General features: G+C 49.3%; 1 protein-coding gene across 1 annotated transcript in view; it reads left to right on the top strand.

Annotated features, from left to right (window-relative positions):
* Window positions 1–1,219: 1,219 nt before the first annotated feature.
* Window positions 1,220–14,688, top strand: part of LOC142256207 (acyl-coenzyme A amino acid N-acyltransferase 1-like) — a 33,403-nt gene continuing 19,934 nt past the window's right edge. The window contains exons 1-3 of the mRNA XM_075327777.1: window positions 1,220–1,305; window positions 2,365–2,842; window positions 5,800–6,002. Coding sequence (XP_075183892.1) covers window positions 2,383–2,842; window positions 5,800–6,002 — 663 coding nt within the window. The 5' untranslated portion in view covers window positions 1,220–1,305; window positions 2,365–2,382. The remainder of the gene's footprint in view (window positions 1,306–2,364; window positions 2,843–5,799; window positions 6,003–14,688) is intronic.

Here is a 14,688-nt window from a genome sequence, read left to right as displayed (position 1 = left end):
CGACTCCGGCCGTACAGCTACGTCCCCTTAAAGCGCCAGTCTCCCTTCAGATCGAAGTGGACCACGGGGCCCCCAGGTCCAGAGACGCTCAAGCCACCATCCGGCGAGTCCGGACCCAAGCGGCTCGGTTGCAGCCGAGCGCGGGGCGGTACACATGGACCATACCTCCCTGCTCTTTTAACGCCCTATGGGGAGGAGGACAATTGATGCTATTGTACCACTGTGCCCCTGGAAGGATTTTTAATGTCCAGGCTATAAAATGGGGGGGGGACATATGTCTTGTGGGTAGTGCCAGGATTCTGTGACCAAGAGTCCTTTACCGGTTACTGTAGCATGTAGAGGGGGGTCAATTGATGCTATTGTACCGCTATATCCCTGGAAGGATTATTAATGTCAAAACTACTACATAGGTTTTGTTTCCAAGTTGTTTCGTGTCTGTACTAGCAGGGTTATGGGAGCACCAGCCCTACACCTGTCTCTCATTCACCTCTATATTTCTTCTGTCAATAGCATTGGAAACTAATGGCTAAGCCAAAACAGTGGTGCTGGTCTGTAAAGCATATTTTTGCCGTTTTTGAAGCTTTTCGACCCCCCTAAAGGTGTTTTCTGTGCTTTACATTTGGCCTTACATTGAATCCAATGGGGTTCGGAAAGGTTCGAAGTTCGGGTCGATAAAGGTTCGCGAACGCACCCCTTGTTTGGTCCAGTTCCGCGAACCGAACTGCAGGGGGTTCTCTAATCTCTATCCTTGATAACAGATTACTTCAGTAGATGTGAACCCAGCCTAAAGTGCATGTTACATTAAAGTATTACTTGTACTGGTAAAGACATAGTAGCTGACAGATGCAAACAAAGTGCACAATAAGAGAAAAGCGTCAATCTATGTGGATGCGATAGCCTGCAATAAGTTGCCTGGAGTGTGCGTCCCTGCGTCCCAACGTGCGTCTCGCCCTACTTCCTCAGGCTGACTGCCTGCAGAGTGCATATAACCTGCAAACAGATGAGACTTTCTAATGCTCACTTATGACACAAGATAAACACAGCCAAGGTTTTAATCTAAAAAAGATCACAAGGCAGTTTATGATCTTCAGCCTTAAGCTGCTACTTACATCATAAGACTCAATACCATGAAGACAATTTTGTTTACGTTTCCCATCCCTCCATTAGCATTTTAGAATGAAGTCGCATGTATTACAGTCAAGCAAAGTCATCAGTTGCCTGCCGACTCACTTCACAAGTCTCCAGCTGCTAAGGACACTGCACCATAATTGGACAAAACCTTCAGGTTCCCCATCCAAGATGCAAGTATTAATCTATTCTTATTTTTCAGTAGCTTTGCACCTATTATGACCTCGCAATCAATACATCATGAAAATGCAGCTGACATCTGCGTCATCTGGGTCTCTATTCAGGGACTTTTTCACAGCTTCACGTTGGGCAGATAACACTCCATTCGGCGTTATGGTGGATGTCATATGCCCCTATTAAATCAGTTGGGTCTATTGCTAGTATCCAACGGGCTTCAGATCTGGCACAGCCATGTAACATGTGTATGGAAACCACAACGCCCATGCTAATACAACAGAATATGTTAACCCATGTATATTGTGATCTATGGTGAAAAATGTTAATTATTCCCATTGTCCATGGTGGTCTAGGATGGTATAGCATTCTTTAGTGTAATAGGATATGGTTTAGGATGGTGAAGGAGTTAGTGGTGTGCTACTTTTTGCAATGCTTCTTTTAAAATTGGCTGTGTGCAACCACCACAAGGGTAAGCTATCACAGATGATCATAGATAAAGAAAAAGTTTGGCTAAGCTCTTAAAATGGGGAGTTGTTGAGACCCAAGACAGATGTCGATATCTGTAGATCAGAAGACCCACATTGGAGGCCAACTCTAATCTAAGCCCCAGCTTTGGTGCCACCATACAGCGCCATGTAAAGATGTTCTTCCTGTCTGTAGAAGCACATGGCATTATTGCCGTGACCTGTGATGCACACACAAATTAGAGGACTTCTCGGTACATGGGTCAGGATTACCGTTACCACTATTTTTACAACAATTTTTGTTTCAAGTTGACTCTTTTTAAAGTTTTTGCCTAAATTGTGCAAAAAGAAACCCTACCTGCTAAGTTTTCCTTTGTTCTTAGACACCCTAATAATCATAATACATTGAGTGCTGGTGAAATTACTGTATGGCTGTCTGAACTCCGGTCAAGAGACAACATGACTAGTATTTTCTTGCGCCTCATAAGTACACAGTGTTATTTTATTTGAATGTATGAAGTGTTGTATGTGGAAACTCTAGGACAATAAATACTTTTCTTAATTGTGTCTTCTTGACCCTTGTTTCCCTTTTAAGACTCCTTGATCTTCAGATATGGTTGGTCTATCCGTTTCTCCTGAGATCTCCTTGGCGGATGAACCTGTGAAGATCCAAGCTTGGGGCCTTCCCCCCGACCTGGTAATCACTCTTAGAGCATGGCTGAAGGATGAGAAAGGTCATATATTTCACTCCAGAGCTTTCTACAAGACAGACATGGAAGGGAAGGTTGATTTGGAGAAATCTCCCGCCACTGGTGGAGACTTCCATGGAGTCTGTCCAATGGGATTATTCTGGGCCCTTAAACCAACAACCCCATTTAAAAAGCTGATAAAACGTGATGTAATAGGAAGTCCTTTCTTAATTCATCTGGAGCTATATTCCTCATTGGTGTTCAAGCCCCATGAAGATGAACCTGCTGCCAGCAAGGTCATTGAAAGATGGTACTCAGCTCCCGGAGTCCAGAGAATATTAATAAGAGAAGGACGGGTACGAGGAGCACTTTTTCTGCCACCTGGTAGGTAAGAGTATGAAAAGAAACCCATAACAAAATTAGGGCCTAATTATCAGGTTAATACAGTTACTATTAAGATTTTGGGGGGGTTGTAATCCATGAGTGCTATGTAATATGTGGTCTTATAACAGGATAGGTGTTTCGGTCTGATAGAGCGCTATTGAAGTAGCTGCCAGTTTTATAGAAAAGATGAGCTCCTGTTATTACACAACGCTTTCAGCAAATCAGTACCCTTACCTGGAGGATTTATACACATACAACTGGGGTTGTGTGGGGGCGCACAACCTCCTAAGGTGAGCAGTTCTATATTCAAACCTTAGATTCATTCCACGGGTGCTTCTCATATGCGCTATCTTTCTTTTCTAGTTATGTAATATGTGGTGTCCTTTTTGGCAAGAGTAGTTAATGTCCCATTAGCTCATGTTACACACCAATGTTTAGGTTCCCATGCTCTAAAGTGATGTCTTCACTAGGACCTCAACCCAAATAATGCAGGGACAAGCAACAGTAGTGTAGTGCACTGTGCCTTCGCTGTTTTATCACCATTGCGTTTAAGTGAATGAAGATCGCTCCAGTTGGGCAGCAATGCGGCTGTGCAGGTAAAAAGGAAAATGTGAGGATGCCCTACACCACTTCTTGGGATTGTATGGGTATATGAAGCACCGACGGGGCAAGGGGATAACTGTTTACTCGTCGACGGGCCTGGTGATGTCGGGTCTGGGGATGTCATGGGTGGCCCTGCCCGGCTTCGTGGCTCCGAGGCGTACAATAAAAAGGGGATGATGAATGGAGGATAGGATAGTTTGTCTCGTGATGGCACCTGCGGTAAGCGGCCAGGGATTAGCCGCCGCTGCTGTCGCTGTCCTCCGGGGCGGATGGTTGTAGCAGCTAAGATGGTTCTGCTCCCCAGAGGTGGAGTGGGACCCAGGGAGGATGATGAGAAAAGTAATGGCCGCTGGCGCTGAAAGCGCGGGGCGCCGGAGCCAGCAAGGACAGGCGGACACAGTCTCTGTGGTTTCAAGGTTTCTTTACTCACAGTCCCGGCTGCCACTCCTGGAGTACCAGTCTCCACCGTGCTGGGCCCCAGTCGATCATGAGCAATTCGAAGGTCACCACCGGTGTTCCCACTGTGAGTCCTTTCTGGTCGGGGTCCCTCCAATCCTGGTGTATGTGGAATGTGGAACGGGCTGCAGGTGTTTCTTACACTCTCCGCAGACCCTGGAATCCCATGTAGCTGTAGAGAACCCGGGCTGAGCTACCTGTTCCAAGCCGCGGGTCCTATGGTACTCCCAGAAGTGTAAGGTAAAAGAAGATTGGACCGAGGTCCCAACTGTGTTCCTCACCCCAAGCTGTGCCTGGGGTTGACTCCCTAAGTGTGAGAATACTCCTTCCTTTTTCCCCAAGTGGTACCCGTCCCCCAGGTGGTTGTCCTAGTGACCAGGAAAGTCCCATGCTTCATGATGGCCACCCCCCTATCTACCCCAGGCCATTCTCCCAGTGGGGAAGCACCTAACTGTGTGTGGTTTGTGAATGTGAGAAACACCAGCGATTAACCTCTCCTTACCCGGGATGAGTACTGCACCTTAAGTGAGATGCAGTACCCTGTGGCAACTGAAGCCTCAGGGGCACCATAGATACAGAAATTGTACCCCTGATGAACCTAAACTGATGCCATAACCTATTGATATACAACTACTTTAAAACATGGGAAGATTTAGTTAAAACTATGTTAATGCTGCTGTGACCACAGGATTTTACAAGACACCTGTCGTGCCCATCTCCAATGTTTTCAACCCCTCGCTAAATCTTCACAAGTCTCTTACATCCTCACTTCTATACATGACCTCTTACTCTGCCCAAACAGACCAGTCTCTCACTGCCCATATAGGAAGAGTGCTGGTCTGCCCAATATTCGTTCACCCTTTACTCTCCCAGCTTTTCTAAAGCACCACTCCAGCATTTTTTTTCAGTGCTGGGTTGGTGCTTTACGTCTAAGTCCACTGCCCTCAGTCTTATAATCACCCTCCAGCATTTTTACCTTTTTTCAGTGTCGCTCAAGTCCTGCTGCGCCATTTTACGACAGTAAATTTCGACTTGCTGGAAACAGAAGTTACTTCACAAGTTCTCACTGCAAGTCTATGAGAGCAAGAACGAGGCTCTCATAGACTTGTATTGAGTTATGACCCCTTGTGCGGCCCAGTGGTGCTGTCGGCAGGTCACAAATCACAGGAGACTGACGGGAGCAACGCTGATTACTGATAAAGTGAGGGTAAGTATAAGACAGGGGGCAAGGGTCTTAAATTTAAAGCACCACTCTAGGGCTGAAATAAAATAAAAACAAAAACACTGGAATGGTGCTTTAAATGGAGGGTCCTAGCAGTGAGTATCTCTAGAAAGCATGGAAGAAGCAATATTTCCACCTCCTTTTTCCCACAGTGGGGAAAGTGGGAGTGATTACTTGAAAATCCTCCTGATGTATGGAGCGCACCACTACCTGTCTCCTCTGTGGAATACAATAAAAATTAAACTCCAAGTACACATCCCACCTCTTGGGATATTCCTCTTGCAAAAAAAAACCGTTCAGATGACTTCACTGGGGTCCCCCACCACCTTCATATTACAGACAAGACCGCTACTCCTCAGATAAAGATTTGGAAGGTGACTGTCAGCTCCGGAGCTGCCCACTAATTGGTGAGTCTACAATATGACCTACCTACACTGCACCCACTCAGTCTCCTGCTCCCCTACTGTCTTAATACGTCATTCCAAACTTTAGGATCTGCCTTTTCTTTTACCTTCCTAACATGATGTGGACTCCCGAAACACAGATATAAAACATGCTTGGTGGCGAGAACAATTTTCAATACATTTTTTAATAGATTTAAATAAATGGAAGTCCCTCTAATTGGCCTTCAATATGGTTGAAATCTATTTTTGTTTCTATTTTGTATTCTCTTCAGGTGAAGGACCCTTTCCAGGAGTTATTGACATGTATGGAGGTAATGGTGGCCTTTTAGAGTATCGTAGTAGCCTCCTGGCCAGCCGTGGTTTTGCCTCTCTTGCTCTGGCTTATTTTGCTTATGATGATTTGCCTATTTTCCTTGTTGAAATGGATTTAAAATATTTTGAAGAAGCCGCTCAGATTCTATGTGATCATCCAAAAGTAAGTTAGAATTTTTAATAGGAACATGTTAGCAAGTGTTAAGCGTTAAGGAGTCCATCGAATAGTTGACATGTCATTTAGGCCCCTTTCACACGTCAGTGATTCTGGTACGTTTTTGCCTTTTTTTGAACGTACCAGAATCACTGACATACGCAGACCCATTATAATCAATTGGTCTGCTCACACATCAGTGATTTTTCACTGAACGTGTCTCCGAGCAGCGTACATCCGTGGCCGTGATTCTGCACGGAGACAAGTCAGTTTTTTTATGGCATCACTGATGACCCACGGACCACACTATGGTGTGATCTGTGTGTGATCAGTGAAACACGTACCATAAAATCACGGACATATTAAATATTAAATATTTTTAATTTACCTTGCCTGCGATTCGCTGTGCCTGCTCCGCTCTCGGCAGCTCCTGCCTGGCTCATGAATATTCATGAGAGCAGGAACTGCCGACCAGGAAGTAGCTGCTGAGAGCGTTGGGCGGACGCTGGAGAGCTGGAGACTTCAGCACCATGGACAGCAGTAATGAAGGCAGGTGAGTAATGTCCATGTGCAATCACGGGATCACGGATTGCACATGGACAACCCACGTGTGCCGTGAATCACGGAACACGGCGGGACATGTGCGTGTTTTACACGTCAGTGAAGAACGTCAGTGTTTTTCACTGACATGTGAAACGGGCCTAAAGGGGTATTTCTAATGATGAGCAAGCAGTTTCTCAATCGAGCATCGGGGTACTCAGGTACTTGCAGAGCTCGGATGAGTATAGCGGGTGCTCTGATGTTTTGTCCGTGAAACAACGACCACAATGCACATGCATGCTTCTCTGCATAATGGGTGCAGGCACCCCAAGGAAACCCATTTTCAATTCTCTGAATGCCTCTCACTGGGGTTAAAGTAACATTTTTGGATGTGGTGTGTGAAGAGAAAAAAAAAAACCTGTCCTCTCTCCCCCGGAAATGCTTTTTTTATGGATGACTTAATGTGAGCAGAGAACCGAACTGCCCAGTCAATTACTTCCATTATACTCGTTACTTGAATTGAGCACTTACAGAGCGTTTGACCTGCTCATCTCGAGTATAGAGCACCCGAGCATTTTAGGGCTCGCCCATCTCTAGTTATTTCCAAAACCTGAGTCACATATCAGTGGATTACGATCCCAAAATAAGTAAAGTTGTCAAACACAATCAATTAGGCTGCTTTCACACATCAGTTTTTTGCAATCACTCACAATCCGGCGCTTTGCAGAAAAAATACATCCGTTATTTTTGCCGCCGGATGCGTTTTTTCCTCATAGACTTGCATTAGCGCCGGATTGTGCCGCATGTACTTGCGTTTGATCCGGTTTTTGCCAGATGCAGCAAAATCGTCACTCCGGCGGCCGCAGTGTCAATAAAGGGGGGGAATGATGAGGATGGGGGTTGTAGTTGTGACGCCCCTGCGGTAACCAGGTGTCACAAAAACAAGGTAACAACAAGGTAACAGCTTGGGTCCTACATGACTGTGCCAGTCAGTACACACACACTAGCACACCAGGACCTTTATACTCACAACCATGGTGGGAGACCCCCCTTAGAGCCAGGTGATAGGGCTGGGCACTGTGAGCTAACAGGGAGCCAACTGGGAAGGGAGGGACCAGACCTGGAGGAGGAGAAAGTGACCTGGGAAGTGTGGCTACTGGCTAGTCAGTTGGAGAACGGAACAGAAAGAGGAAAGAGTTAGTGAGTTAGTAGGAAGGAGTGAGAGAGGAAGGAGTAAAAGGAAAGGTGTCAAGACAGACAACAGACTCTTGAGACACATTGAAAGTAGCACAGAACCTGCAAAGACCTGAGTAGAAAGATCAGCCACTCAGAGGAGAAAAGTAGCTGGAGACTGATAGAGCAAGCTCCAAGGACAGGGGGATCCTGTGGGGTGGACATCCAGGGCTCACAGTACTTTGCACGCACGTGGTGCAGATCCCAGAACAGACCAAAACTTCAAGCGATCTGTTAACTCTGCCAGGCGGGTGGGTTTCCAGGACTCATCTGTACCGCCCCGCGCTTGGCTGCTGCCGCCGAGCCGCTCGGATCCGGGCTCGGGTGTGTGTTGGTGGCTCGAGCGTCTCCGGACCGGGGGTCACGTCGCTCTGTGAAGGGGTTGTTTTGGTGAGTGGGTGGTTGCGCGACCGGGGCCGCTATAGAGATTGTTCGTGACGCCACCCATGGGTTGTGGTGATTATTGGCACCAGCGCTGCTGGTGATGGTGGGGGCTCCCGGGTGTAGTGTTGTGGAGCAGCTAGGTGTTGAACCCCCTCCGTGGGTAGAGGATGTGGGTCCCGGGGCCCGCTGGGGACAAGAGGATGCCATGGCGGGGCGGCATAGCGCGGTGCGGTGCCAGAAGGCACTGGTGTACTCACTGTGAGGAAACACACTGGAGTCACTAGTAAACAAAAAACGGGATGGTGGTCGGTGCCCGCAGCCGGCTGCGTTGTTCCCCCTTCTCGGGTTGATGGTGTCCGTCTTTCATCTGCACCTCTGTAAGCTGTGTGACTACTATGCCTGAACACCGGTAGTCCGCTCCCTGACTTATAGATGCCGTAGGAGCCCTTTTGCCCGCAGGCGCTGGCCCATGGGATCTTGGTGCCTGGGCGGTGGCTTGCTATCCCCCTCGGTGGGCTGTTGCCTTCTCTCGGGACTTGGGGTGGGAATGGACCTATAGTCCAGACCGTAATCAGTTCATTTGACTTGGTCCAGTTGCTTCTGGGCCTTGTACGGGGTCTGAGTACCCTTTCCTGGTGCTCCGGTTTCGGTTTGACTCCCCGATTCGATACCAGCGGGCTGCTTCCCTGCCCCGGTACCTTGACGGATCCGCTGGTTCTACTCCCGGCCTCCTGCAGACGGCCACCACCGCCTGTCTCCTGGCCACACGGTCCCTAGGCTCCAACCTAGGCCCTGACAGACTTCTCCATTCCTCTCCCTAACTCACACTCCACTCTCCTCTCCTGTACTCTCCTCGACTCCTCAACTCCACTGTCATGTACTCCACTGCACTGTACTCCACTGAACTGTCTGGTTTTCCCCGCCCCTGACCATCAATCCTCTTCGGTGGGCGTAGCCAAGTGCCTGACTCCGCCCCCGGGTGTGGACGTCTGGTACAGATGGGGGTGACTCAGGGTTTTTGGGTGACTGCTGGTACCTTTTTGGGGGACAGGTGTAGTGTAAGGGCCTATCTGTGACCCCCTGGCTAGTCCAGGGCGTCACTCATCTGCCACCACCAACGTCCGAGGCATCAGCACTGCAGCAAAGAGGGGACCAGGAGAAATTCCCTTAAATATCCAAGCTGCCTGCGGCAGGCACTAGATACCAGAGAGGCCTCCCAGTGCTCCACAGCAGGGAGGACTGACAAATACACCAGAGTGCATCGGTGGTAGAGTGACACCAGGTTGGCTGGCACAGCTGTAAGGATACGGGCACACCTGGGATCCAGTACGTCCCCAAGGCGCGAATGCAGTAAGTAAAAACAACCAAACTGCACTCCCTGTCTGGACTGACTTATTGCTGCACGCCTCCACGTTAACCCTTCACCTACCCCTGAGGAAAAGCCTTACTCGTGGAGGGATCCACCATCCACGCTGCCCCCACCTATCATCCCAAGCAGGAACCTACAGCGGCGGCCCTACCATCCCTGGCCGCAAACCGTGAGTGGCGTAGTCTGACTTTATTATTTTATGGTCAACGGTGCCCTCGGGTCCAGGACCCCTCGAGCCACGGACCGCCCGGATCCGAGCAGCTCGGCTGCCCCGGGCGCGACATAGTTATTCGTGACGCCACCTGTGGTGTGCGGCCAAGCCTTAAGCGGGCTTTACACGAGACGATAGATTGTGCGATATGTCGTCGGGGTCACGGTTTTCGTGATGCACATCCGGCATACCGCACAACGTCGTCTCGTGTGACACCTCCTAGCGACGTAGTATCGCTCACAAATCATGAGTCGTGTACTCGTCGCGAGGTTTCATAAAATTGTTTAATTAAAATGGCGGCGGTTGTTCATCGTTTCCGTGGCATCACACGTTGCTCCGTGTGACACCACGGGAACGATGAACAACAGCTTTACCTGCCTCCAGCGGCACCCGACGGCTTAATGGAAGGAAGGAGGTGGGCGGGATGTTTACATCCCGCTCATCTCCGCCCCTCCGCTTCTATTGGCCGCCTGCCGTGTGATGTCGCTGTGACGTCGAACGTCCCTCCCACTCCAGGAAGTGGACGTTCGTCGCCCACAGCGAGGTCGTCCGGAAGGTAAGTATGTGTGACGGGGGATAAACGAGTTTGTGTGCCATGGGCAACTAATTGCCCGTGACGCAAAAACGACGGGGGTCGGTACGATCGATTGTGCTATCGCACAATCTATTGTCTCGTGTAAAGCAGGCATTAGCCGTCGCTGCGGGAGGTCTTCTCTGGGGCGGATGATAACGCAGCTCGGATGGAATAGTTCTCCACAGGCAGAGCTCAGGCCCCAGGGACGATGTTAGGAGTAGTAGTCCACTATATTAAAGGAGCGCAGGGTTGGAGGCGGTGAAGAAAGGGAGCGACACAGGGGTTGCAATCAAAGTTCTTTACTCACTGATATGTCGCTGCCTTTGGATTGCCGGTCCCCGCTGTCATGTGCTCCAGCCGATCCTGAATAGTTTGGAGGTCAGATCCGGTGGGTTTCTCTGTGAGTCCTTCCTCTCTGGGCTGTGTTTTATGAGTCCCGGAGGCTTGAAGCTACGCTGGGACCAGTGTCTTTGGATTTGACTCCGTTCCTGTCCCGTATGACAGGCAGTGCAAGTCCGTTATTGGTGCCGCTATTGTGTCACGACTCCTGGCTCTATATGCTGCTGTGCCCCGGGCACTTGGTGTAGGCCAGAAAACTTGAAATCCTCTGCCCAGCGGATTCTGCTGGTGGGACGTGCAGTGCACACCAGCCTAGGGCTCTGCATCCTGTTCTCTGTACGCCCGTTCCTGAGGGAGCTATATCGTAGCTCCCTCCTCAGTGACTGTGTCCTCCACGTCTCACTTGTTCCCTGTCCGTTATGGTCTGACAACTGACTGAATGGCTGTGTGTGTGTGTGTGTGTGTGTGTGTGTGTGTGTGTGTGTGTCGCCTTGCTCCCTGTGTCAAGCGCCTCCCCTTGATTCCTGAACTAGTGAGCAGAAAGTCCACTACATTAGTGATGGCCACCCCCCAAGTCTCTACCCTAGCCCAATCCCAGTGAGAGGGCAACTAAACTGTGTGTTTTGGTGGATTGTGGTGGTTTTACTAGTGATGACCTCCTCCGTATCCGAGATGAATACTGCACCCCGGATGAGGTGCAGTACCCTGTGGCACCTGAAGCCGCAGGGGCGCCAGAATTGCACCGTCCTCTATACAGACAGTTGACCTGGTGCTGTCAAAAGAGGAGCAGCGATCCTCCTCTACAGCTGCGCCCTGGCTATGTGAGAAACAAAGCAAAGCAAGAGCAGGAGCACCGATGGTTTTTTTTAATCAAAAGTGTGAATATTTCGGTCAATATTGATTATAATTTTACACCTCCTACATAAGAATATGTAGTGCCCCTGAAGCTATCAGGACCTACAAGGAACTGCATCCTGTCAAAGATGCAGATCCTACCCCCAGGGACCCAGAAGGCCAGTTCTGATAACACCAAAACACACATATAATCCCTGTTTTTCCCTTCCCCAAGGACTGGTGACAGGCTAGGGTTGGACCCAAGGGATGGCCACCTAGGGGTGGAACCGATCCAGTCCACTAGACGACAACCAGGGAGGAGGGGTCAGACTGTCAGTAAGTGGAAGTGAAAGGAGACGGACGTAACAGTACTGACGGGAGAGTGTAACAGTGACCTGTCAGGCTCAAATGTGTGGTTGCCGAATGAGTACAGTGGAGTACTTTCAGAACCATAGTACCGACGGGGTGCAGAGTCCTAGGTCAGGAAAATGCTCCAGGCAAACCTTATAAAATCTGCACGGTGAGGGGACCATCTAGGACCTCACTGACCATAAAGTCTGGGGCACCAACAGTGACGGGAGAACCAGAGACCGGAACAAAGCACCGACCCTACAGGGTTCAAACTACCCGCGGTACGGACTAAGACTGAAAGACTAACAGGAGGGGACCCCCAGACGCTCCTAGCCATGGGGACCCACCAACCAGAGACAGGTGCAGGAGAAAGAAGCTACCAGGTTACCAAACCGGCACTGGAACTAAGGGGACCAGTGATGACGACCAGCCTCCATCGGGTTGCAAGCATCACCATCGTGAGTAAAGAACGAGTTTCACTGCAATCCCTTGTGTGGTCTACTGTCTTTCTGCACCCTTGTTACTGTTTAGGACTTAAACATCAAATACCATCATTTGTCCCCTTGTGGAGGGCCACAACATCCAGGCTGCCATTAACATCAGCCCCAGCGGTGAGAGACTGTGCAGCGGCGGCTCCATCAATATAGCCGAAACCCGCTAGTGGCGTCACAACAAAACCTTTATTATTATTCCCCTGTACATAACCCCTTTTAAGCGACCTCCAGGGTCACGGAACCGGGCAATGGCCACCCAGTGAACTGTCCCAGTAAACATAGGTACATACTTTTTCTCAATTAACGTTTTATTGAGTTTTAACAAGTAAATGAAAACAATTAAACAACATAATGAAATAATGTGCTCTATGATGGTATCTACAACAACCTGCAAAAGGAAGGTAAAAGGAAGTGAGAGAGCACATCTGAAGCATAAAGAAAAGGAAAGAGAAAGAGGGAAGAAAAAGAAGTATAAGAGCAGTCTCTGACTACTTGAGGACATGTCGGTAAAGCGGGGATGAGAGAAAGGCCTCCCAGTGAAAGCATATGGTTGTCACAAAGTTTATTTATTTTCGGGAATTAGCTATCAGTGTTTCCGTACTGTGGATTACTGAGATTTCAGCAAATCATTCCTCCAAAATGGGAGTGTCTACTGATCTCCAAAGTCGGTGGACCATCTTGGCAGCTTGGAGAAGGTGTCTCAGCAAAGACTTTTTGTATATAGATTTGGACATCACGAACATGTATAGCAGTATTGCCTCCGGGAAAGGGAGGACGGACACTCCTGTCATTTCTTTAGCTTCTTTAATTACCCCCTCCCAAAAGGCATTCAGGGTTAGACAGAACCATCATATATTTGTAATTTTCCCAACTGCCACCCCGGAACACCAAGACAAGTCTGAGACTCCTGGAAACTACTTGTGCAAGGTGTAGGGAATCCTTCACCACCTGGATATTATCTTAAAACTGGTGTCTTGGGACTTAAAGGCGAGCATTGATTTGTGAGACAGGGAAAAACATCTGTCTTGTTGCGCTTTTGTAAAGGTTTTGTGAAGTTCCGTTTCCCAAGCCTTGCAGAGAGAGGGAGGAGATTCCAAATCCATCTCTAGAAGTAGCTTATAAATAGTTGAGATCGCATGTGGTAGGCAAATAAAGAAAGATCAATTCACATCTAAGTAACTGGGGTTATACATTCAATAAAATAACGTCAGTGTAGCACCCACGGGGCAACGGATTAAATGGAGGTGTCACAGGGAGGCCCTTTCTGCCCGGTTTCGTGGCCCCGAGGTGTACAATAAAGGACAGGGTGGTGAAAGATGATGGTGGAGGTTGATTTTGTGATGCCACCTGCGGTGTGCGGCCAGGGAATTAGCCGCAGCTGCTCTCGCTGTCCTCCGGGGCGGATGGTAGTAGCAGCTAAGGTGTTTCTGCTCCCCACAGGTGGAGTGGGTTCTGTGGAGAATGTAGTAATGGTGGGCACCGAAGCGCAGGGCGGCGGATACAGTTTCTGCGGGTCCCACATGTTTTACTCATAGTTCTTTAAGTAACCGATTGCCGCTTCCGAAGCACTGTGATGGGCCCCAGACGATCCCGAGCAATTCGAAGTCACCACCAGTGTTCCCACTGTGAGTCCTTTCTGGTAGGGGTTCCTCCTATCCCACAGTAGGTGGAATATGGAATGGGTCACGGGTGTTTCCTGCACTCGCCGCAGACCCTGGAATCTCGTGTAACTGTAGAGAACCCGGGCTGAGCTGGATGCTCCAAGCCACCGGTCCTATGGCACTCCCAGAACTGTGAGTAGAAGAGTATTGGAACGAGGTTCTACGTGCATCTCACCCCAAGCTGTGCCCAGGGCTAACTAACTATGTGTGAAGATGCTCCTTGCCTTTTTCCCAAGTGGTGCCCACCCCCCAGGTGGGTGTCCTAGTCCCCGGAAAAGTCCCATGCTGGCCAACCCCCTTCTTACCCTAGGCCATCCCCCCAGTGGGCAGGCATCTAATTATGTGTGGCTGTGAATGTGAGAACCACCAGCAATTAACCTCTCCTTACCCGGGATGAGTACTACATCTTAAGGGAGATGCAGTACCCTGTGGCGACTGAAGCCTCAGGGGCGCCACATCAGCGCCCACAAATAACTAGTAGCATTGAAGGATTTGGAGGGGACCAAGAGAGAGGGACAGTAAATAGGCACCTCGAAACCCTAGAGGCTAGCTTGAGGTAGTGAGATCAGGTTAGTCCTTTTCGCATCTGGAATTGGATCTTTTTTATCATTCTGTCGACCCTCCCTGGGAAGGAAGCTTCTGAGATGGAGGGAAGGAGAGCTAGACATGGAGACTCTGGTTTGTCCCTAGGAACCTGGGGGTCCG

The sequence above is a fragment of the Anomaloglossus baeobatrachus genome, chromosome 1 (genome assembly GCF_048569485.1).
Source record: "Anomaloglossus baeobatrachus isolate aAnoBae1 chromosome 1, aAnoBae1.hap1, whole genome shotgun sequence".
NCBI classification, from domain to species: Eukaryota; Metazoa; Chordata; class Amphibia; order Anura; family Aromobatidae; genus Anomaloglossus; species Anomaloglossus baeobatrachus.
This window is presented reverse-complemented; position numbering and strand designations above follow the sequence as displayed.